This window comes from Puma concolor, chromosome F2, assembly GCF_028749965.1.
Source record: "Puma concolor isolate L17-30 chromosome F2, mPumCon1.1.hap2, whole genome shotgun sequence".
Lineage (NCBI taxonomy): Eukaryota > Metazoa > Chordata > Mammalia > Carnivora > Felidae > Puma > Puma concolor.
This window is the reverse complement of record NC_141684.1, coordinates 17,191,280-17,216,463: the sequence shown is the minus strand read 5'-3', so window position 1 is coordinate 17,216,463 and position 25,184 is coordinate 17,191,280. Positions and strand designations below refer to the sequence as shown.

The window sequence follows — 25,184 nt, the reverse complement described above, 5'->3', positions numbered from 1 at the left end:
TACGCATTGTATAATTTCAGTGATTCTACATACACAGTAAATGCTGTCATAGTTGCATTTAAAATGGCATTGCACCAGGGATCGGGGGTGGGATGGGCTAAATGGGTAAGGGGCTTAAGGAATCTACTCCTGAAATCATTGTTGCACCATATGCTAACTAACTCGGATGTAAATTAAACAATAAATACATACATACATACATACATACATACATAAAAGCATTGCACCATATGAAGATGAAAGGTAAAATTCATGCTAATAATTTTGAATTTTAGTGTTTATTTACTTAAAACATGAAATAGCAAGTTAAAAAAAAAACACCATGAGAAGTCGAGAGAGAAAGACTCTGTGGTAGAAAGGAAAAATCTTTCTATATTAATGCCATTAATGGCAGTTTTTTCCTTTTGTTTGGCTCCGCGAGACCCCATGTTTCCATTTTGCACAGGGCCCCGAAAAGTTATATGGCCGGCCTTGCTGTCAGCAGCAATGGATATGATTGTTTTTTGAAGTCTATACCCTGGCATAAATGCAAAGTTCCTGAAAGTCTCATACATTGCTGGTGGGACGCAAAATGGTACAGGACTTTAGGAACGAGTTTGGCAATTTCTTATAAAGAAATTTATAAGAAATTTATAATTTATAAGACCCAGCAACCTCACCCCTAGGTATTTAAGTGAGTGAAAACTTAAGTTCATTCAAAAGCTTATAGATAGGAGTGCCTGGGTGGCTCACTTGGTTAAGCATCCAACTTCAGCTCAGGTCATGATCTAGTGGTTCATGGGTTCAAGCCCCATGTTAGGCTCTATGCTGACAGCTCAGAGCCTGGAGCCTGCTTCAGATTCTGTGTCTCCTTCTCTCTCTGCCTCTCCCCACCTCACACTCTATCACTCAAAAATAAATAAACATTTTTTTAAAAGCTTATAGATGTATATTTATAGTGGCTTTATTCATAAACACTCGTAACTAGAAACAACCCCATGTCCTTCACCTGAGAAACAGATACACTGGTACATCTGTATTATAAGACACTACTCAGCAATAAAAAGTAGCTAACCACTGGGGCACTTGGGTGGCTCAGTTGGTTGAGCGACTGACTTCGACTTGAGTCATGATCTCGCAGTTTGTGAGTTCGAGCCCTGTGTCAGGCTCTGTGCTGACAGCTCAGAGCCTGGAGCCTACTTCGGATTCTGTGTTTCCCCCCTCTCTCTACCCCTCCCCTGCTCATGCTTTCTCTCTGTCTCTCAATAATAAATAAATGTTAAAAAAAAATTTTTTTTAAAGTAGCTAACCACCGAGACACATGCCACAATATGCATCAATCCCAAGTGCATTATGCTAAGTGAAAACAAGCCACACTCAAAAGGCTCACCCTGTATGATTCCATTCATAGGATATTCTGGAATAGGCAAAGCTTTTGGGAGAGATCATTGATCAGTGGTTGCCAGGGGTTGGGTGTGGGGAGCAGTTGACTACAGGAGAGTGTGGGTGATAGAAATGTTCTAGATCTTGGCTGTGGTGTGGTTATATGATTGTGTGCATTTCTCAAAATTCAGAGGTGAACACTAACAAGGGCAAATTTTACTGCCTCTAAGTTATACCTTAATTTAAAAACAAAAGCATCTGCAAATTTACTAGCTCCAAAACTGGGAGCTCCCACAGTTTTTACGCACGTTTATAATGGTTTTAATGCACATCGGAAATCTCGAGCCACAAACTGAGAACTCAAACTCCAATAGGACCCTGGAGGAGGCGAAGGGACTGTGCAGCTGAGGGTCCCTGGGAGTTAAGCTGTGCTTTTGCTGGGTGCCCAGGATGGAATCCCTGAGGACAGCCCCGAAGAGGCCGCTCCCATGAAAAGTGAATGTAGAAGGGCATGTGCATGGGGTTTGGGGTGCCCGGCTGGATACTCTGCCCGTTTCTGCTCCTGCCCCAGGCCCTTGCCTGCCAGCGGAAGGCACAGCTGCCAGGGCTCCCAGCCTGTCTTCGAGGGGCTGATTAGATGCAGAATGGATTGATTGGTGTTGACAGGGAGCTATTTACCCGTCTAATTAATTATGCCAACTACCTTTCAACTTAATTGCACTTCTTGGGTCACTGGGTAATGAGACCGTACAGTTTTCATGCTGCTGCAGGCCTTGATGGAGAGGTGTTGGAGAGAAGGCGGCAGCTGCTCCTTAAGGTCAAACAGGCATCCTGTTCCTCCCGGGTCCGGGGCCCAAGGCCCAGGCTCTCAGTCCCTAGCCTCTCTGAGACAAGTTCTGGAATCCTCTTTGTGACATCCTGAGTGACCGGCCTCTGTCCCAGGAGCACTTAGCCACTCATTTGCCTAATAGGCATTTATTAGATACCTACTACGTGCCAGCCCCCAAGGGGCATAGGCACCGGGGGTGCCAAGAAGCTAAGTCAGGCCTTGCTAGACCCCCATCCCCCACCCACAATTGCTCACAGCCTAAAGGAGGCGAGTCTTACCTAAACCAGTAATTACAGAATCTGGCTGCAGATTGGAGCAAGGGCTTTGGAGGCTCTGCTGTTGGGCCATTGGGCAATTTAGTATGTATGTGACAGGACTCTCCACACCCCCTTCCCCAGGTCCCAATCCTCTCCCCCATTCTCCCACCTGCTGGTCTCCTAGAATGCTTCATAGTCTGGATTTATCTGATTGTTTCCTCCTTGCGGGATCACCTAAACACATTTTTTAATGTTTATTTATTTTGAGAGAGAGAGCACAAGCAGGGGAGGGGCAGAGAGAGAGAGAGAAAGAGAGAATCCCAAGCAGGCTCCACACAGAGCCTGACATAGGGCTCGATCTCATAAACAGCGAGATCATGACCTGAGCTGACATTGAGTCGGAAGGTTAACTGACTGAGCCACCCAGGTGCCTCTCACATAAACACATTTTTAAAAACCCAGCCAAAATTCAGGTGATGTATTTTTGGCAAGAATATCATGAGAGCGATGCTGGGTTTTTCTCACTGCATCCTATCAACTGGCTCCAGGTTTTGATTTGTCCCATTATTGATGAGGGTCACTTTGATCACGTCGTTAGGGTGTGGCTGATGGGGTCTGTTGCCACAAAGTTTCTTATTCCCTCTTTGTACTTACTTAGTATTTCATGGAGAATTTATTTGAAACTGTTTAAATACCTGTTCTTGGGGCACCTGGCTGACTTCGTTGGTGGAGCATGTGACTCTTGATCTCAGGGTTGTGAGTTTGAGCCCCACGTTGAGTGTAGAGATTACTTTAGAAAAATAAAATCTTAAGAAAAACAAAACATTTGTTCTTCCTCAAACTTCAGTATCTATATTTTTGTTCGTATGGACTCATGGTTTTTTACTTTATTTCATGTATGACAATCCTTTTTTACCATTATTTTGATACTCAAATTGTGCCAAGTTTAGCCAGTGGGAACTCCAAGCTGGTTTCTTCATATTTTTGACATGTCTGTGTTATTCTTTCATTTTTTTTTTTGAACATTTATTTATTTTTGAGAGAGAGAGAGAGAGAGAGAGCAAGGAAGGGGCAAATAGAGAGGGAGACACAGAATCCGAGGCAGGCTACAGGCTCCAAGCTGTCAGTTAGGCATCTCATTTTTTTTTTTTTTTAAGTTTTTTTTTCAACGTTTATTTATTTTTGGGACAGAGAGAGACAGAGCATGAACGGGGGAGGGGCAGAGAGAGAGGGAGACACAGAATCGGAAACAGGCTCCAGGCTCTGAGCCATCAGCCCAGAGCCCGACGCGGGGCTCGAAGACGCGGGGCTCGAAGACGCGGGGCTCGAAGACGCGGGGCTCGAAGACGCGGGGCTCGAAGACGCGGGGCTCGAAGACGCGGGGCTCGAACTCACGGAGCGCGAGATCGTGACCTGGCTGAAGTCGGACGCTTAACCAACTGCGCCACCCAGGCGCCCCAAGTTAGGCATCTCATTTTAGCTCAGGTCATGATCTCATGGTTCATGAGTTCAAGCCCCACATTGGGCTTTGGATTCCCTCTCTCTCTCTATGCCATCACCACCACCACCCCCGCCCCGCCCCACCAAAAAAAACAAAAAAACAAAACAAAACACTAAAAAAAAAAAAAAAAATAGTCCTTACCGGCCCTGGAGACCTACCACTGCTTCAGGCGTCCCTCAGTCATTGACTAATCTAACAAAGAGAATTGGTCCTGGGTGAGAAGAGAACCCCATCATGTCCACCCACTTCTTCCATTCTCTCCTGTATACATTCTGGAACTCATAAGATGATGGGGATTGTTCTGAGGATAGAGGGGAAAGGGGAGGGGAAGGGAAAGGGTGACGCTTGGCAGAGTGAAAAACACATGGGCTTTAGGGCAACAGTGCCCAGGCTATGCCACTCACTCGCTGTGTGATCTTGGACAAGTCACTCAACCTCTCTGAGCCTTAGTTTCCTCATCTGTGTAATGGAGTCCACTAATCTGTGTCTCCCTCAGCACAGATGGCCAGCATGCAGTGAGCACTCAATTATGGCCAAGTATAGGAGAGGAATGGAATGTTCACACAGGTCCCAAACATGCAGGACCTCGAACTCAAGACTCAGGAATGGGTACTTAACATGGCGGGCAATGGAGAGTTGGAGACAACTGTTGAGCCCTGGCGTGAACCAGAACAAATCCCAGGGATTAGTACTTCCCTCCCCAGGTTGGTCTAACCAGACTGGGCATTGGACTTAGGCAACGAGAGAAGGGACTGAGGAGGGCCAGAGAGGAGACAAGCTCAGAGGAGAATGTGGGAAAGAGGTTAAGTCAATTTGCACAAGCAAGAGTTGGCCAAACAGAGAAGAAGAAAGGCATGGAGCCACAAGGGCAATAGGGGGAGAGTTTGTTGGGTTTGTTGTCCTCAACGTTCCAGGGATTGAGGGGGAAGAGATAAAGTCTAATAAAGGGAGGGCTGCCTGAGGGCATGAATTGGATTTTTTTCAACAACCTTCAAAAGTAGAGAGGAAATTTCTTTTTGTCTTCTTTGGACTGTGCTTTTATTATTATTTTTTAAATGTTTTATTTTTGAGAGAGTGCAAGTGGGGGAGGGGCAGAAAGAGAAGGGGCAGAGGATCCGAAGCGGGCTCTGTGCTGACAGCAGCGAGCCTGATGTGGGGTTCAAACTCACAAACCGCGAGATCATGACCTGAGCCGAAGTCGGACACTTAACCGACTGAGCCACCCAGGTCCCCCTGGACTGTGCTTTCAAAAATACTATTCTCCTGGGGCACCTGGGTGGCTCAGTTGGTTAAGTGTCCGACTTCGGCTCAGGTCATGATCTCTCAGGTTGTGGGTTCAAGCCCCACATCAGGCTCTGTGCTGACAGCTGGAGCCTGGAGCTTCAGATTCTGTGTTTCCCTCCCTCTCTCTCTCTCTGCCCCTCCGCCGCTCATGCTCTGTCTCTGTCTCTCTCAAAAATAAATAAACATTAAAAAAATATACTATTCTCCTACTGGACTGAGCCACTTGGGCCACAGCTTTGGTGGGTTACAGATGTAACAGCAATTCTCCTCCAAAGAATAGATATGCCACAGGCTTCTGGCTCTCCCTATCTGCCAGCTGTGAGGACCACACAGTCCCAGTTTTTTAGTTCCCTGAGCAGACATTGTCAGGGTCCTACTCCCGACGACCGTCGCCACTCACCACTCCCGTGAATCTCTGACCGTGCACCTGAGAGTCTGACCACGTGCCTCCTCTGACTTCAGGGCTGTGCCTGGTGAGCACACAGGGCAGGCCGGCCACAAGGGGCTTGATGTGGGCCCAGGAGCAGCCCTCCGCCAGTGACAAATGGAGGCTGGTAGATAAATTCTCACCCTTTGCATAGGAAAACTCCAAGATGTATTGGACACCATCCCCCAGGGGGCCCGGCAGGACTGACCCCAGATGTCCCTCGTTAACGTGCCCGTGGCGGCCCCCTCGTACTTGTACTCCAATCCTGTCTCAGTCTGTTTCTGGCAGAACCCAAAGACGTACATTGCATTCCATCGACATGGACTTGACCGTGACCTGACCTGGAAAGAAAATGTGGCTTCTCCCTTAGCTGTTCCTACACTTCAAACACACCTGCTGCACCTGCCGCCCCAGCTCACAGACGGCCGGTCCCATCGGCCCAGACTCAGCCGCAGACTCCTCTCCAGGCGGTACCCCAAGCGGGTCGTGCAGCGGGTCAGTGCTGGCCCCCAGACTGGAGCTTCTCTGGGCGATCTGTTCAAACATGACTTTGATAGACAATAGGGGAGGGAGGGAGGGAGCAGAGAAAAGCTTTTTCAGAGGACCGGAGGCTGGGGATTCGGGTGTCACTGGGAGAGAGAAGTGCCTGGGGGACAGTTCTGGTGGTCCGCGTCCAGCCTCCCTCCCCACGCTGGCGCAATCTCAGGGGCAGCATCGTGCCGCACAGGGGAGTTCTCGTCTTGAACCAATGGCATTTGAACCGAGAGCACGGGAGGAGCCGAGGCCCAGGGGTGCAGGAAGAGCCTCCCCGCTCTGTACCAGCGGCCGGCCGGGGATCTGGAGCATTGTGCAATGATCGGAGGCAGGCTGCTGGGAGGAGAGGCCGGCTCCCAGGGCTGAGTGTGCCAGGGCGTGACTGAGCCGGCCCTGCAGCCCGCGGGCAGGGCGGTGTCGCCCAGAGATAAGCCAAGGCCTGGCTGTGAAGTGTTACTCAGGACAACGTTAAATCACTTCCTCCGAGCGGAGCGGGTGTGAGGGGTGGCAGGTGGATGCTGGGTGCTTCCCAGGAGTGCTGAGGGCTCCTCATCCCCACTCCGTGGCTCACGAGCCCTGCCATCAGGAGGAGCTCAGGCGCCGGCCTCCCCACCACGGCCCAGGGACAGGGCAGCATGAGCCGGTCAAGGCATGTGGGCAAGATCCGGAAACGCCTGGAAGATGTCAAGAGCCAGTGGGTCCGGCCGGCCAGGGCTGACTTCAGCGACAATGAGAGTGCCCGGCTGGCCACAGACGCCCTCCTGGATGGGGGTCCCGAGGCCTACTGGCAGGCACTTGGCCAGGAAGGTGAGGTAGACTTCTTGTCCTCGGTGGAGGCCCAGTACATCCAGGCCCAGGCCAAGCAGCCTCCTTGTGCCCCGGAGCCCCCAGGAGGGGCAGAGGCGGGTCCCAAGGGACTCGACTCCTGCTCCCTGCAGTCCGGTACCTACTTCCCCGTGGCCTCTGAGGGCAGCGAGCCGACCCTGTTGCACAGCTGGACCTCAGCCCAGAAGCCCTACCTGAAGGAAAAGTCCAGCGCCACCGTGTATTTCCAGACAGACAAGCACAACAACATCAGAGACCTCATTCGCCGCTGCATCACCCGGACCAGCCAGGTATCGGTGGTGGGGCCTGTGTCTCCGTGGCCGTGGGGTGGGTTCCGGTAGAAGAGAAGAGGGGTGCCTCCTGCTTTAAGGGATGGAGTTCAGAAGACTGGGGTTTAGGATGGAGTCAGGGATGTTGTTCTCTGTCTCACCCTGGATCACTGACTTTCTGATCCCACCTGTCACAGTCTGGGTCCAGGCCACCACCACCCATCACTGGAACTCCTGTGATAGATTCCCGCCTGCCCCTCCTCTTCTATCCGGACTCCCCCCAACCACCCACCCAGTCGCCGTGTGGCAGTAGAGCACTTTTTCTATGCTTCAAATCTAACTTGGTCCCTTCCCTGCTTAGAGCCCTCCGTGGCTCCCAATTGCCCAGAGTGAGAAGAGCAAGCTCCTTATAGCTCACAACCCTCTCCAGCTCCTCTCCCAGCTCTTGCCACTCAAAACTGAGGGACACGCAGATTCTCCAGCCCAAGGTGCTCTGTCTTCAGGGCGTTGCATGTGCTGTTCTCTCTGCCTGGGACCCTCTCACCTTCCCTGCTTTTCACCCAGCTGATGGCTATTCCTTCCTCAGGACTCAGCACCCAAGTCCTTTTCTCAGGAAGGCTCTCCTGAACTCCCCCGGCTGGGCCAGGTGCCCCCCCTCTGTGCCCCCGAATGAAGGGGCCCGTCCACTGCAGCATACACTTGTCCCCTGTCCCCTAAGACTCTGCTTAGACCTGCCTGCCCACAAAGGACTGTGCAGCACCTGAATCCAGCTGGCGGTCAGATAGGGGACCGAATAGGCAGAGAGAAGGCTTCTCTCTCCCCAGAGTATTTACATTTTAATGCGTGACTTTAGAAGAAGAAAAAATATTTCAAGACCAGAGGTTGGCTGATAGAATTTCAGGCACGGTGACTGGCATTTGGTCAGTTCTCCCTATGCCCCAGAATCACAGGCCACACTGGCTACCTGCTGCAGCTGGGGAATGTAACTCATTCTACGGTGTGTAAAATAACCATTCCGAATAGAGCTTCAGATGCCCACTCCTCTCTCCTGAAGCTGCAGAGGGGCAAGAATAGGCTCAAAAAAGAACAAGCCGATATTTCAGCTCATTTTCTGCTAGGATCCCCAGTCTCATGACTGAATCCCCTCTGAAGTTCAGTACTGTGTGAGATCTGAAGGCTGGGGGGGGGGGGGGGGAGGGGGGGAGGGGAATGGAAAAAAGCCCGCATAAGGTAGAGAGGCTGTGGGTGGATGGGGGAGTTCCGAAAAGTTAAGTAAGGTTAGTGGGTGGAGCATTGGCTTTTCAAGTCGCAAGGCTGCTTCAGAGCAGTATTTCATGTTTCAGTGACATGTCAGCATTAGAAATTGACAGATGGGCCGAGGCAGGCAGCCAGGAGGTCTGACACGGCCTGGGGCTGGCTGTGTGACCTAGGGCAAGTCCCTTGACCTCCCCAGGCTTCAGATTCCAGGCTGGACTAAGGTCTCTTCTAGCTCCCAGGGCCTGTTCCTAAGTGCGCTAGCTCTGGTCTCTCTGCGTGTGAAGTTCAGTGCCCTCCTGATGCATGGGGACCAGTGGTATTAGGGAGATTGTCAACCACAGCTCCAGGGAGTGAGGCTCCCTGGAAAGCAGCCAGGTTAGGGCTTGTGAAGCAATCCCCTGGCTGAGTCCCTCTTCTTCCCCCTCCTCCCCACCCAGCAAGGCTTCCCTCCCCTGTGGCCCTGAGGCTCCTGATGTCCTTTGTTTCACCAATACAGCATGTTATGCATTTAAGACAACACTTAACAATCTGAAGATGTCACCTGAAAGTAAGACTTTCCAGCTCCACTTAGCCCGTGGGAAGGGCTGGCTCTGTGGTACTAAGTGGCAGCCACCTCTTTGGGTGAGTTCCCTTTGCCACAGTCCCCACCAAACCCTCTTGTCCCAGGCCACGCTCATGGCCTTCATGAGCTTCACCCATTTTGTTGCCCATCAACACACACACACACACACACACACACACACACACACACAGGCTCGGGGCTGTCCTGGGCCCACAGAGAGCCCAGGGGGCCTGGAACCCAGTCACAGGCTGTGCCCCCTGCCTCGCCGCTCAGAACTGGAGGTGGTCGGGTTTGCATTCTCCTCCTGTGGTTTCAGCCTTCTGAAAGAACAGACAGAGCCCGCTCCGTGTTTTCCAGACCAGTTTGCACCAACTAGCGGGAACCATCCCCCTTTCCCTCCACACTCACACTCCTTTATCCCATGAAGCCTAATTCACGGCCAGGCCCTGCAACCAGTTGGCAGAGCAGAACAAGAGGCCTTCCTGCCTCTGCCTGCCCGCTAGAGGAGAAGACATTGGTGTGAGCTGCCCTCTGTGCCGGGAGGGGCCGGGAGGGTGACTAAGGCAAGCTTCACGGAAGAGGTGGCCTCTGAGTTGAGTCTCAGAGGCTGAGTAAGGAGTCGTCAGGCAGAGAGGGAAGGGGAAAGGATTCTGGGCGAAGGTCAGGAGTGGGGAGGGGTTGGGTGTCCCAGGGGTGGGAAGACACGCAGGCACAGAAATGACCGGCATGAATCGAGAAGTTTTTACTCACAGTTCCCTAGGAGCAGGACGCCACGCAGGACCACACAGGAAGCACCCGGATCCGTCGGGAGGCAGACAGAGCCAGGGGAATGCATGGGCACAGGCCCTTACTGTGCTTCTGCAAGAAAGGGGTGGGCAGGCAGTGTAGCTGGGGCCATCTCAGTGGGCTCTGGGCTGCAGGTGGTCCCTCGCTGTCCGGGACCCAGCCCTGGGGTCACGTAAGGCAGGGGGACTGTTGGCTTGGTGTGTGTTAGGTAAAGGAGGGGGTTGGGGTTGCTTGGTGTGGGTTTCAAAGGCTCCTAGGCAAGGTGTTTTTGCTAGTCTTCAGGAATCAATTAACCCTGGATGGCAAAGCATCATAAAATATGGAAAAAGCATGATTTAAAAAAAAATGTTTATTTATTTTTGAGAGAGAGAGAGAACACGAACAGGGAAAGGGCAGAGAGAGAGGAGGACAGAGGATCTGATGCAAGCTCTGGGCTGACAGCAGAGAGCCCTATTTGGGGCTTGAACTCATGAACCCTGACATCAAGACCTTAGCCAAAGTTGGACAGTTAACCGGCTGAGCCACCCATGAGATCACAAGAGCTGAAGTCAGACACTTAACAGACTGAGCCACCCTTGAGATCATGACCTAAGCTAAGGTCGGACACTTAACCAACTGAGCCACCCAGGCGCCCTGGAAAAACCGTGATTAATAATACATCCTCCAAGTGTGGTCAGGATCCCTGAGGGTTCCAAGATCCTGTCAGTGGGCCTGGGAGGCCATGCCCTCTCTAATCACTTATCTGTGTGAGGCCAGATTATCTTCATATGCTTCCACCCACACAACACAGCACAACAGATTGCTGCAGAAGCAGATACGAGAAGCCATCTGTCTTCCATTAAGTCAGATACCACAGAGACTTGCAAAACTGTAAAGGAATGCCACTCCGCTCGCTGCGTGTGGCTGTTGTTGTTTTTGGAAAACAAAGGAGCATCAGCAGATAGAAGAGAAAGAGGCAAGAATAGAAACAGAAGCGTTGAGTGGGGGGTGGGGTGGTAAGTGTTCCCAACAACTGTCCCCAACATGCCTGGGCCCCACCAGGACCCAAATCCCATTTCCCGGTCTACACCCTGCCCTTCCCGAAGCATCAGGATTTTCAGCCCAGGAGGAGCTCACATCTGTCTGGCAGGTTGTGAGAGATTCTCAGCCAGGATTTGAGGTCCCCGCAGGATGACCCTTGCGTGTGGGTATTGCCCCAGCAGCCCAGCAGCCCCCTGGTGGGGTTCCTTGGTCTCACTGCGGCTCAGATACCCAGAGCTGGCCTGCCACACGGCACTTCCTCCCCTACAAGATGTCATCAAAGTGCTTCCTTCTTCTCAGCCAACCACACCCCGATGTGCTGGTCCAGCTGATTGGCCTACTTTATTTCTTTTTTATGTCCGTAGAGGTGTAGGCACTAATTTTAATCCTCTCCCATAATCTGGACTAAAACGTTTTTGCATGTTATTCTAACAGTATTCATACTTGCTCAGAATGCATATAAAAATCATAGTCATATTTAAACTATAAACTAGAATAAAAACCTATGCTTTTTGCACATGGTTTCATTTCTATTATCTGGGCTTAGGGTTGGATGCACCTTGAATGATAGCTGATGCTCTATTTTTGAGCAGTGTTTTATCAGTAAAGAAACTGAGGCCCAGAGAGGGTATGTGGCTTGTCCAAAGCAGTCACCTCATCTCCAGTAGGACGGGAGCTGTCAGGGGTGTCTGTCTGGTTCAGTCCGTTAAGCATCTGACTCTTCGATTTTGGCTCAGGTTATGATCTCAAGGTCATGAGGTAGGGCAGCACAGAGCCTGCTTCGGATTCTCTCTCTTCTCTCTCTGCCCCTCTCCCCACTCTCTCTCTCTCAAAATAAATAAACATACATACATACATACATAAATGAAGCTGTCACTTGGGCCCTACTTCCTCTGAAGTCTCTAAGGGAGGGTCCTGCCTTCCTCTCCCAGCTTCTGGTGGCTGCAGGCATTCCTCAGCTTGTGGCCACTTCACTCCAGCGTCCGCCTCCATTTTCACCTGGACTCCTCCTCTTCTCTCTGTCTCTCTCCTGAGTGTCTTTTATAAGGACATGTGCCACTGGATTTAGGACCTACTAGATATCCTGGATGATCTAATCTTGAGAGTCTTAATTGCACCCGCGAAGACTTCTTCCAAGTGAGGTCACGTCCATAGGTTCTGGTGGTTGGGATGTGGACATATCTTTCTGGAGTTCCTCATTCATCCTGCTATGCCATGTAAGGTAGCACATCCACGCAGGGGACTGAAGAGGGTATTGGCCTTGAATCAATCCAGCTGGGAAACAATCCCAACAGGAGGCAAACAGGATAAACCTAGATGTTGTGAGCCTGTATTTCCAAGCATCCCTTAAATCACTAAGTGGGGTTATTTGCAAAGCTGCTCCCTTCTCTGTTCAATCTGTCACCAACCTCATCTCTGGGAAACAAGGACTCACTGGAACACAATGGGAGGATTTACTGATCTGGGGAGAGAGAACTGTCCCTTTTGTCAATATCTCCCTCAAGGAGGAGGCGTTTATCTTTTGGCAGAGAGGGTCTCAGTTGTCCTTGGTACCATAAGTTTAAATATGTACAGACAATCCTATGATAACGGGGCCATCCATGGCTCTAAAGGAGTGTGGCCTCCCTATTAGAGCATCTTTTCTGATTTCTAACCTGGGCAGTTCCTTCCCCTGTCCAGAGACCCACATCATCTGAACAGGAAGTTAGCTCCAAGTGGGTACCAGACATCTCCTTCACCTGTTTCAGTGACCTTCTTCTTGTCCTTGCTACTTCCCAGATGTTGATGGCCAACAAATCTCTATATCTCTATATACACTATAGAGAGACACAGAGTATACTCTCTATATATCTAGAGTATACTATATATACACTATATATAGCATATATACTATATATAGCATATTATTATACATTAATATATAATAATATACTATATATATTATTAGAAAAATGGTGGAACGTTATTACAGGGAATGCTGAAAACTGCCCTAGTGCCCAGTCCAAACTTGACTGCTAGTTTTGGCTTTGTGCTGGCTGATGTGTGTACGTACTACTGTCCCTCACTGGCAATCCTACTGGACATACTATCATTTTGTTCTCTGTTTTCCTTTTTTAACTGAATTCATTATTTGCCAATACACGTGTTGAGCATGGATTACACAGCAAGTTTTACCTCCGCATTTCACCCTGTCTTACAATTTTCATGTAACCATTATAATTATCATTTTTAATGGTTGCCTAATGACCCACTTGTCAATATGCCATGATTTGGGTATTGGGACAGACTTTTGATAGGGTGACAGACATCTGCTTCTGTTCCAGTCCCACTGTGGGGGACTCTCCCATCATTCAGCAATTCTCTGACACCAGCTGGGTGTCTTGCAACCCAGCACACACCAGTCCCGAGCCAAGATTGTCATCTGTGCTTCTGACCATTCTGACCAATCAGCTCAGAATGGACACTCCAACAGCCCCCTCCTTGGACTTGATCAGCAGGCTAGAGTGGCTCAAAACAAAGAAACTTTTCACTTTCTAGACTACCAGTTTATTATAATGGATAGAACTCAGGTACAGTCAGATGGAAGATACAGGGCAAGGTATGGGGAAGGGCACAGAACTTCCATGCCTTCTCTGAGCACTCTGCTCTGCCCAAATCACCAACCCAGAAGCTCTCTAAACCCGTCCTTTTGGGGTGTTTAGTGGGCTTCATTACACAGGCATAATTGGTTACCTCATCGGCATTGGGGGTTGATTCAACCTCCAGGCCCTCTCTCTTTCCCTGGGGGGAGGGTGGTGGGAGGGACAGAAAATTCCAACCCTCTAATCACTGAGTTGGTTCCCCTGGCAACCAGTTCCCATCCAAAAGCCACCTCATTAACATAACAAAGGATCTCTCTCCTTCAGCTCTCACCACTTAGGAAATTCCAAGTGTTTCTGGTGCCAGAAACAGGGTCAGAGACCATACATTTCTTTTTATAAATCACATTACTGTGGAAAACAACCCCAAGCAAGTTTAAGAAGAGGAACATGTACTGACATCTACGGTGGGAAAGTGAAGGGTAGGACTGGCTTCATTTTCGGGCAGACTGTCCCCACGTGATGGCGAGCTGGCCGCTAGCAGCGGTAGCTCGGAATCTAGCTCAGAATCGGTTAGCTGAGCCACCCGGGTAGCAAGAACGCCTCCTTTCCCCCAGAAGTCCTGAAGTCCTGAACCCGCTCTTCTTAGAATAACTTAGATCATGTGAGCGGCCCCGGGCCAATCACTGTGGCCAGCAGGGGATGCAGTGCTCTCACTGGTCTGGCCTTGGTGATGTGCCCTCCCTGTGCCCAATCCAGCGCAAGGCAATGGCCCCACCCAAACCACATTGCTTGTGGAACAGAGGGGATTCCTTAAAGCGAAGGTTGGGTCCTGCTGGCTGGGGGAGGAATGGTTGCTTGGCCCGGCAGGCACACACTCGTGTCCCCTGCTTTGCTGGATGTCTCGAGCTCCCTCCCCAGGATTCCGTTATGACAGAGGAGGCAGAAAACTGCTGGCTGAGCAGGACTCCCTTCTCCATCCCACTGGGGCAGCTCAGCCTAGTCTAGTCTATAATAGGGTCTCCACGGGGATTTTTTTTGAGGCGAGGATTGTGTGGCTTACCGCCATTTGAAGGCCAGTGGCCTTGGAGCGCCTTCGAGCTCCACATGACTGAGCAACCATGTCGTTAAATCTATCTCTCTGCCCAAAACCTGCCTGGCCGCCTCCTCTTGTTCTTCTCGTCCCCTCCTTGCGTTCGGTCTCTACCTTTCTCTCTTTCCTCCTGTGCCTGCTGCGCCAACAGTGGACCAAGTGGCCACAGGGTGTGTGGTTGGACTGTAGAGATGGAATTAGCACAGAGGCCTCCACAACGGCTCTTTCCCTTGAATGCTGCCCTGGCAGAGCACCCCTCCCCCCATCCCCGTTTCTTTTTCCTGCAGCGCCACCGAAGTGAGAAGGGCTCTCTTAGCCCCACTGGGATTTAGGAAGTTTGGATGCAACCATTTAGCACGGGGCCCCTGACTCTGTTTCCACCTTTCCGCCCTGGCCCAGGTCTTGGCCATCCTGATGGATGTGTTCACGGATGTGGAGATCTTCTGTGACATTCTAGAGGCTGCAAACAAGCGCGGGGTGTTTGTCTGTGTGCTGCTGGACCAGGGAGGCGTAAAGCTCTTCCAAGAGATGTGTGACAAAGTCCAGGTCTCTGACAGCCACCTCAAGGTAGGGGCTCCCAATGAGAATCCAAAAGGTATTTTGTATTGGGGTAGTATAGCTGGGGGTGGCTGGGTGGCTTGGTCGGTTAAGTGCCTGACTTTGGCTCAGGTCACGATCTCACAGCTGGTGAGTTCGACCACCGCAAGGGGCTCTGTGCTCACAGCTCAGAGCCTGGAGTCGGCTTCGGATTCTGCCTCCGGCTCTCTCTCTGCCCCTCCCCCACCTCAAATATAAATAAACATTAAATTTTTTTTAAAAAAGGATAGTATAGCTTATGCCACGCTAACAGATCCCCCCATCTCAATGGCTTAACGTAATAAAGGTTTATTTCTTGCTCAAAGTCCAGTGTAGGACAGACCGCCCTCCCCATCTTGTAGCTACGCCATAAGGAATACATGGCCTCCAAAATGGCAGCGACAGGGAGAGAGAGAACAGGAGGACCCCGCAGCACTTGACCGCGAACGGACTCCATCACTCCCACATATAGCCCTTTGGCCTCACACAGACACACGGGGGCTGGGAACTGCAAGGAGCCCATGGATATCCCGTGGGCAGCAATCTCTGCAGATGCTTTTTTTCTCCTTGGCTGAGACCCAGTGGCTACACGTCATAAGCCAGGGCGACAACATCCAGGCCTGCTTGGTGCATGTCTAGGACTCCCCAGCCCCACCAGAAAGCTGATCCTCTTGGACTGAACCCAACTCCCCACTTCCTCCTTCTGGCAATCAGAAAAGAAACCCAGAGATGAGAGTTCATTTAGTCATGTCACATTTAGGGCTTCATCTACTTCTACCTGGGCCAAGTGGCCATTCTTCTGTTCATATCTGGTTAATCGCATGGACTGTGTCACACACCCAGTGATCCATCCAAAAACAAGGACTGCAGCCCAAATTCCAAATACCAGAGACTGAAATCTTCAGCCTTGCCTAGGGGAACACCTCGATCTTTGAACCTTTATTGTGTTGTTTTGTACAGGGCATTCTCTGTACGAATTTGTTGTGGTTATAAAACAATTAGCAAAACAGCTTACATTTGTATTTATTTTCTATTCCATATCTCTACCCTATGTTTTTCCTCCTCAAAATCCATTCCTTTCAAAAATAAATCTGTTGGAGAAGTGAAAAAAAACCAAAAAACATAGAGAAGGACATTGCGGTCCATATTAAGGCCAAATGTAAATTCAAGGTCAAATGTAAAACCACCCAGTTTTTATAAGCAGACCCAGCTCAACAGCACATGGGTAGTTCCTTTGGCAACTCTCCTCTAGGTCAGGCAAGGTCAGCCTCCGGGAGAGAGACCCTGCTCTCCTCACTTCCCCTCCTCACTACTTGGGATGCTGCTGAGTTCAGGCACCTCCTGGACCAGCAGGCCTCAGGGTCCTCTGATTACTGCGTCTGCTTGACGTTACCTGGATCACACCTCCTCGACATGAGGTCATCAAAACAGGCCTAGAGAGTCAGCACAGGCCTTGTCTCCATGGCCCACATCAGCTACACGTAACAGTCCTCTGACCACCAAGGGATAGTGGGATGTGGTCCTCCCGTCAACATGTCATAGAGCTTATGGAGAGGCTGGGAGTCACTGTTGGAGGCATTAGATATCCCCTTCCCAGAGCCCGCACAGCCACTAAAGACATTCATGGGACCCCACCAGTATCCTACCTTCCTTGGAGACCCCTGTGATTTGCCTGTCCTTTTTATTTCTCCAGCCTCCCAAGGGTTCTGGCTGATGGCCGGGGGAGCAGGTGTTCCTGGGGGAGAAAGGGACAAACAGAGCCACCCCTTCTGGCTGCACTTCCCTCTGACTAGCTTGGGGTCAGGGACTCATGTCACTTACAAGGCAAGGCTGGGCTTGCCAGGCCTCTGGAGTCCATGGGAGCCTAGACTAAGGGCTGTATGGGCATTAGGCCCTCATCTTTCTTCTATTTTCTGCTTTGTTTAAATTCTACCATTTCCCCCCCCCCTTTTTTTTTTTTTTTGTCTTTCCCATTATTCACATAATATCAGGACAATGAAAAGAATTTAGAAAATTCAGCCAAGGGAAAAATAAAAATGGCCTATGATCCTACCAATTAAAGATAACCCCTCCTGTTGATGTCTTAGTGAGCATCCTTCCAGATGTTTTCCTAGAGAAACATGTATGTATACATAGTGAGTGACAGCTTGATTCTCCTTGTGACAGAACATTTCCATCCGGAGTGTGGAAGGAGAGGTATACTGTGCCAAATCAGGCCGGAAGTTCGCCGGCCAAATCCAGGAGAAGTTTATCATCTCGGACTGGAGATACGTGCTGTCTGGATCGTACAGGTGCGTGCCGGGTTTCACCTATCGAAGGCTTGGAGGAGGCCCAGGCTGAGCACGATACACGGCAGCCCCTGCCACTCAGGCCCACACACCCCTACCAGTCCTGTGCCCGGCAGGGCTGGGACTTTATCACATACATGAGGCGGGAGGCAGTACCAGTCTGGGCAGAAGAGGGAAATCTGGACCCTTCCTGGTGGAGCTTCAGGCTCTAGAGGCACTTCCAGTTTCCCTTCAGATTGCCATAGGACATCGAATTTTCTTTTTCCCTCCTCAGCTCGCTCAGGCACGATTGTAAAACTATGCAATTTGCTTTGAGCTGTGTGTATGTGTGTGTGTCCTAGTTTATTTTCAGAAGTGTGTCCAAATTCCATGGGATCTAAGGCTGGTGCTAGGGACAGGAAGTGGCAGCAGCCCAGACTGGAAGTCAGAAGACAGAGGTTCAATTCCCAGCTTTGTAGCTTCCTGGCTGGGTGACCTTGGGCAAGGCACCACACCGCTCTGTTCCTTCATTCATTGGACAGCTACGTAAAGCCCTCCTGGGTACATACCAGGCACGCTCCGGGCTGGGGTACCCTTCTGGAGCTCCCAGTAACCCACCCCAAGGAGATAAACAACAGCCAGATCAGAGGCACCTGACTGGCTCAGTCAGTAGAGCATGTGCCTCTTGATCTTGGGGTTGTAAGTTCAAGCCCCATGTTAGGCATAGAAATTACTTAAAAAAAAAAAAAAAAGCAGCACATAGAGAGTGATGGGAGCCTGGGAAGAGGTGGCTGGGGTGGGCTGAGGTTCCCCTTTGCTCTCCTCTGGGCCTCTCTCTCTCCACCTTTTCTGGGTCTTGTTTTCCTCAGCTGTGCAGCACCGGAGCTGAATGCAGTGTGGTCCGTCTGCAGGGGGACGTGGTTGTTTCATGGCTTTTATACCGGGAAGGTATCTGACGAGAGGCAGTCCTCCGGGACCACCTCCAGCGTCCGGGGGTCACTGAGCCCCAAGGGCATTTCTATCCACAGCGTCTCTCCGCGGCGTTGTGCAAAAGGAAGGCCACCTGCTTCTGATCCTTGGGCCCTGCATCCAGCACTCGGTTGTTCCCTAAGAGGCTGAGGTGGGGCTGAGCTACCCTCCCCAAGTGGCCAAAACCAGCTTCGCAGCTTTTGTCCATCAAGGCATAAAGCTCTGGCTGGGACCCAGTTTGGCCTCACACCCCGCATCAGGACTTGAGGCTTCTGACCTTGGCCTCTGACCTTGACCAAGCTGCCACTAGACCTGTTTTGCCACCTGGATGGGAAGGGTCAGATCTCTATCAGGGCAGCTGCCCCAGACCCAAGGAGCCAAGCCTGGAAGCAGGGGCCCACCATAGCTGAGGAGTTTTCTCTCTCTCTCTCTCTCTCTCTCTCCCTCCCTCTTTTTTTTTTTTTTTTTTTTTTTTTACAGGGAAATTCACATAACATAAAACTAGCCACTTTAAATGTGTAATTCAGTGGCATTTAGTACATTCACTGTGTGTGCAACCATTACCATTGTCTAGTTCCAAAATATTGTTATCACCTCCAGAAAAAACCCATACCCACTATATGGGGAGGAAAAACTTCTTTTTCCTATTACCCTTCTAGGTTTTTTGCCTGGGGCCTGTAAATTAAACAAGATAAGGTAATAAGAGAAAAGCATATGGACTTGTTTATAAGTTTTATGTGGCATATGTAGCCTCCATAAAGAAGTGATCCTAAGACATGGTTGAGCCTGAGCATTTTTTATATGAGGTTTGATGAAGAGTAGAAAGTCCTGGAAAGTCGTGGAAATTGTGGTAGAACAAAAGGGTATAAGCTCCAGGTAGTTACTGGGGAAATGTAGCAAAAGGCCTCTTCATTCGATTCTTCCTCTGACTTCAGGGACAGAGAAAGAAATTCTGAAAGAGAAAATGAAGAGGAGGAAAAGTCTCTCCTCTTATTCTAAATAGGGAGAGTTAAGCCTGTTTTCATTTGTATTTGCTCTTACAGGGCTCAGCACGCAGGGGCGGCCCTTGCCCTTGGTAGGGGCAGAAGGAAGCAGAGCCAACCTTGTTGAGCTTTGTGCCAGACCCTTGGCCAGGTGTGGTCAGACATTTCGTAAGGATTGACAAGCCTTTGAAGGAGGCATTATTCCTCCAGTTGACAGATGGGGGAGCTGAGGCACAGAGAGGGTGGGTGATTGGCCCAGGGTCACCAGTTTCCTTGGCTAGGATCTCTGGCTCTCCTAGAGAGAGCTCGTCCTCTCTGCTACTGGGCTTGTCCTCCGGATACGGGAGGTGTCAGGAGGAGGTTTGGCAGTGGGCTTGAAGACATGCAAGGCCGTTCCTGAGAACTGAAGAATCTGGAGAGAGTGCAGGGCGGCAACTATAACTTGTTTTGCACTCAGCTCTCAAGGGGGACCTGTTTGCCAGGCTTTCCGAAAATCCTTTTCCTTGGGACTCTCAGAGTTGTCTCCAGTTAAAACACAGTTAAAGCAGTCTCTATTTCATTCTTTCAATCCAGCTATCCCTGGACTTCAGATATTTTGGCCCTGGTTGCACCCAGTTCAAACTGAAGAGCTCTGTCCGCATCTTCGGCCGAGGGGTGGGGGTGAGGTTGGGGGGCTTGTATGTATTTCAACATTTAAGCTCTTGTAGAAAGTCTTACCCCAGCACAGGCACTGTGCCAGGTCTGGGGACACAGAGCTCTTCTCTGTCATCAAAAAATATGGATAAATGGCTGTAGAGTGGTGTGATATGTGCTGTAAGATCAGCATGAGCTAGGAAGGTGCTTGGGGGGTCAACCAGGAGGAAGCTCCCACTTCCTAATGGCAGGTCCAGGGGTGGGGCCTTGGTGGGCACAGCATGAGAACCTAACTGGCCCTGATTCCATTCCTGCCCCGAGCCGCCCTTCCACCTTTGGGCTTTCTCCACCAGGAACAGAAAGATTTCTAAATTCAAACCAGATCAAATCACTTGCATCCTGAAAATCCTTCCAGACTTGTCACTGCTCCTAGAAATGAAAAAAAAAAAAAAAAAAAAATTCATTCTTACCATGGCCTCTGTCTCAGCAGGATTTTCCTTCCCCTCCACTGTGCTGTGGCCACACTGTTTTCCTCCAGGTCTTTCATGCTCTTTCACACCTCAGGGCCTTTGCACTTGCTGATTATTTACTCTGCTGGAGAGGTCATTCCTGCTGTCTTTATCCTGCTAATTCCTTATCTTATAGCTTCCAGATCATCCCCTAGAGAGCTTCTCTGTGGGCTTGTTTAGCCAAGATGGAAACATGATGGCAGAACCTGGATTGGGTCTGTTTTCTTCTCAATTGCATTCCTGGCGTGAAGTACAGTTAATCAGGTGCCTGAGTTTCATATATGACCATAAATATCTGTTGAACGAATGAATGAATGAATGTCCACATTAGGTCCTGGTCATCCAGTGTAGCTAGAGGAACAAAGTTTTTCAAACTGTGTGCATCATCAATCCATTAGCAGGATAGGAAGTCAATTTAGTGGAGGATGCCTGGAAATTTTTTTAATAGTGAAATAGGATAGAATAAACATAATGAGAGCAGACCAAGGTAAGGGATGTTCTGGAAACATGTTGCAGGGGCATGTATGTGTTTGTATGTGTGAGTAGGTCATGACGTAAAATGTATTTCTCCAAGATTAGCTGAGATAAGTCTGAAGAACAGGCAGGGAGGACTTGCCCTGCCAGAGATCAAGACTTGTCATGGAGCTTGAGTGATGAAGACAATGTGACTCTGGAGGAGCAGACTGACAAGTGGAACAGAGCAGAAAGCCCAGAGAGAGACCTGCACATGATGGGGCATGTCAGGGCATGGGGAAAGGAAAAAAAATCTCCATACAGAAAGTATATATACAAAACACATATACAATAAAAAAAAAAAAATCACCCTCCAATAGATTAAAAGGCCTTAAATGTCAAAAACAAACTTTAAAACTCTTAGTAGAAAAGAATACATGAATATCATTTAGCCCTTAGGATAAGGATTACGTGTCTTTTTTTTTTTTAATTTTATTTAAAAAAAGTTTTAATGTTTACTCATTTTTGAGACAGAGAGAGACAAAGCATGAACGGGGGAGGGATAGAGTGAGGGAAACAGAATCTGAAGCAGGCTCCAGGCTCTGAGCTGTCAGCACAGAGCCCAATGCAGGGCTCATCCCCACGAACTGCGAGATTATGACCTGAGCCGAAGTCAGACGCTTACCCAACTGAGCCACCCAGGTGCCCCCAAAGATTAAGTATTTTAACACAGACACCCCTCCTTTGTGTTAAGCAGAACACAAAAGAGCCTTGCCTATAAAAGATTGCTAAATCGGACTATATTACAATCAAGAACTTTGGTTCATTGAAAGATATCTGGAGGAACGTGAAAAGTCAGATGACAAAGTGATAGCAGGTTTTCATGATGCCCTGAGAAGATTTGTGTCGAGAACCACAAAGAACTCCTAGGAATCACAAGAGCAAAGCAGGGCAAGGAAAAGTGGGCAAGAGGCATGAGTGGGCGTTTCGGCCAGGAGCAAACGTGTGAAAACATGATGAGGTGTTCCGCATCATCAGTGACCAGGAAAGTGCAAATCAAGGCTAGAATGAGTGGCCATTTTATTCCTTTTCAACAAGCAAAAAAGATAAGATCGACAATACCAAATGCTGGATGTACAGGATCTTTTCTACATTGCTGATGGGACTGTAAATCTATACAGTGACTTTCAACAGAGTTAGGAGTTTTCTCCTAAAGCTGACTATTCACCTGGTTTATAATCCAGCAATTCCTCCTAGGTATGTTTCCAAGAGAATGAGCCCATGGTACAGTAAAAGACATATGTAAGAATGTTCATTAGAGCACTGGTCACAACAGAAATATAGCAGAAGCAATCCAAATACCTGTCAATGGGAGAATGGAGAAATAAACCATCATCTAGCCACTAGTGGAATATTATACAGCAATCAAAAATGAATGGAGTACTGAAACAGATAACATGGCTAAATCTTACCAATATAATATTAAGTGAAAAAAAATCCCCAAATATTACATATACTTTAAAAACAACTAAGACATTTTCTTTCCAGAACACATAAAACTTTTTTTGTTTTTTGTAATAGAGAAAGGAAAGTATAGGAGCTATGCCACAGGATTCAGGATGATGATTCCTTCTTTTGGGGGGCCCTGGAAAATGGGTTGCTGGGAGGGACCCTTATGATTAGATGCTGGTTGTTGTCAAGATGCTAGCTTTTTATTTTAGGTGGTGGGTTCATTGGTGCTTATTACATTATTTAAAATAACCAAGTAAATAGCTACATAAATTAAAATGGGCCAAGAATAGACCAGTCATGAGAGTTGCTCTTGAGCCAAAGATTGTGAAAGTCATTTCCATGTACGAAGTGCCAAAAAGCAATAGAAATGAAGTGTATTTCTTACCATGGGTGGTGATAGGAAAAGAGTAAAAACTAGAGCACAGGACGAATGGCCATGTGGGGTGTGCGGGAGGGGGACCCCAGCACAGTGCGCAGGCACGCAGGGGCTACAGCGACCCACAAGGGACCTGAGTGTGGGGTGCAGGGGCCGTGGGGGTCCGAAGAGTTGCTAAGGCACCTTTGCACGTGTTTTGTTGCGTAAAGCATGCAGTAGCTTGGCCTAATCTAGTCTGATTTCAAACTACACAGGGCGATTGATTTCTTAGCATAGCCAAGGGTCCCCTGTCCCCATATTTGCCGCCTTCCCTGTCACCTGGCTGGCCCTAGCCCAGCATCAGCTGCTCACCTCTCTGGGGTATGTGGGAGGCTCCTCCCGGGTGGGAGGCGGGGTTTAAACAAAGCCTCCTTGTTCTTCCCAGGATTGCTGCGGCCCGCTTGGGCCCTGCCCTGCCTCACCGGGAAGGGACTCTGCAGGCTGGGCTAGGCTGGTGGGGGGGTGGCTGAGACCATTGGTGGGGGTCACTCCTGTCCCCCCCCCCCAGCGACCATGTCTCCCTGTGACCATCCTGCCACCTTTGCTCCCCACACCTGGGTTCCCATTATTAGGGACCCAGAAATCTCTAACCTGACCCTTTTGGTGGGTCTTCTGTGCTGTCACCAGGCACAGAAGGGGGTGTGGATGTGGGGCAGGGAGAGATCATGAGGGGGCTTTTCCATCAGAGATAAAAAGGAATTTGGTTCAATCATGGGATCGTGAAAAGTAATCCATAAATGCCTTCAGAATTTTATTTTCATTTAAGACCAATACACAGAGGGAGGGCCACGGTCCCTGCTGGAGGGTGTCCTCCCTGGGGGTCCGGGCGAAGCATGCCCAAGTTGTGTCATTCTGGTGCTTATGGGCCCGCCTTGTGTTCTCCCTTCCACCTCCCACCTCCTGAACAGCATGTGATACTCCCTCCCCTCCCACCTCTTCGGGTCCAGGTGCTTGAGCTGGGCCCACACCCTTAAGGCTTTCAAGAGAACACAGCCCCTGCCTTCTAAGGAGCGGCCGCTTTCTTGCAGTGCCTTCCCCAGACGCCTATTCGTTCAGAAGAGGCAGGTGTTCCCACATTTCACAAGTGGCCTCAGCAGCTAGGGGACCGACTCATCGGCACAGAGCTGGGGACACTGAGACTCAGCTGTCAGCCCTTTTGTGCTTCCGCAGGGATGGCCAGCATCTGAGCACCGGGATTCAACCTGGTGTATTTACTGTTCACCTGCAAACGTTTGCTGGTTTCTGAGCTTCAGTCTTACCATCAGTGAGGGGGCTCCCACGGCCACCCTGCACGGGTGCTGCCAGGATGAAATGGGGTCCTTCCCACAGCCTGGCGGTCAGCCCAGCTCCCCACTCCCACCCCTCACGCTCCTCTTCCCCTGCAGCTTCACCTGGCTCTGCGGCCACGTCCACCGGAACATCCTCTCCAAGTTCACGGGCCCGGCGGTGGAGCTGTTTGACGAGGAGTTCCGCCACCTCTACGCCTCCTCCAAGCCCGTGATGGGCCCAAAGTCTCCCAGGCTGGCGGCCCCCCTCCAGCCCAGAGCCGGCCACAGCCCCCCGCCCGGCCGCCTCAGTGGCAGTAGCTGCTCCGCCAGCGACCACACGTCCTCCAACCCCTTCAGCAGCCCCTCGACGGGCAGCAACCCCCAGAACCGGACTCTGTCGGCGTCGTCGGGGCCAGGCAGTCCCCTGGCTCCAAACCCACCTCTGCCCCCCAGGCCTCAGCCCCACCACGGCCCCTGGGGGGCCCCGAGCCCACAGACCCACTTCTGCCCGAGGCCCCACGACAGCACGCTGGCTCCCTACAGCAACCTCAACGCCTACAGGCCCACTCGGCTGCAGCTCGAGCAGCTGGGCTTGGTGCCCAGGGCGGCCCACATCTGGAGGCCGTTTCTACAGGCCTCCCCTCATTTCTGAAGGGTCGCTTCCTCCAGCAGCACACCCTCCCCCCCACATGCCACCACCCAGGGCCGGGGCCGGGCATTCCTGGGCTGTCTGGCCCAAGGACCCCACCTCAATACTAGCAGCTTTGAACGTGCATCCCCTTGAGCTGAAAGTGCTTAGACAACATTGTCCTCTGTGTTTGAATGTTCCCAGGCCTGAGACCATTCACTGGCCGACACCCACCAGATCCTGGGCTTCCCTCTCTAGTTTGGCCTGTGGAGCACATTCCAGAAAGTTCCGGGTGGGGGGGTGGGGTGGGGAGCTAGAGAACAAAATCATGAAAATAGAGTCCTTTTCCTCCAGAGAGCAGCCAGTCCTTTAATAATAATGTTTCC

General features: G+C 50.3%; 2 protein-coding genes across 3 annotated transcripts in view; one reads left to right on the top strand and one right to left on the bottom strand.

The window, feature by feature from the left end:
* The first annotated feature begins 6,461 nt into the window (after positions 1-6,461).
* Positions 6,462-25,117, top strand: SACK1A (scaffolding CK1 anchoring protein A). Its single transcript, XM_025922856.2, has 4 exons — positions 6,462-7,309; positions 14,985-15,152; positions 17,328-17,452; positions 24,288-25,117. The coding sequence occupies exons 1-4, from the start codon at positions 6,830-6,832 to the stop codon at positions 24,820-24,822; spliced, it is 1,308 nt and encodes a 435-aa protein (XP_025778641.2). The 5' UTR covers positions 6,462-6,829; the 3' UTR covers positions 24,823-25,117.
* CF2H8orf76 (chromosome F2 C8orf76 homolog) overlaps positions 19,118-25,184 on the bottom strand; it is a 37,366-nt gene continuing 31,299 nt past the window's right edge. The window contains exons 6-7 of one of the 2 annotated variants that reach the window (XR_015246910.1): positions 20,484-20,817; positions 19,118-19,349 (exon numbers count right to left, since the gene is read on the bottom strand). Coding sequence is in view for 1 of the 2 variants with exons in the window: in XM_086695763.1 (XP_086551889.1) it covers positions 20,434-20,442 (9 nt within the window). In the remaining variant the exon portion in view is untranslated. Of the gene's footprint in view, positions 20,443-20,483; positions 20,818-25,184 lie in introns of both variants that reach the window. The other variant, XM_086695763.1, reaches the window with a different exon arrangement.

Excerpts from the sequence above, each read along its gene's own strand:
- SACK1A (XM_025922856.2), top strand. The coding sequence starts at position 6,830 with ATGAGCCGGTCAAGGCATGTGGGCAAGATCCGGAAACGCCTGGAAGAT. Across the intron at positions 7,310-14,984 it reads GCATCACCCGGACCAGCCAG|GTCTTGGCCATCCTGATGGA; the intron begins GTATCGGTGGTG and ends GCCCTGGCCCAG. Across the intron at positions 17,453-24,287 it reads GTGCTGTCTGGATCGTACAG|CTTCACCTGGCTCTGCGGCC; the intron begins GTGCGTGCCGGG and ends CTTCCCCTGCAG.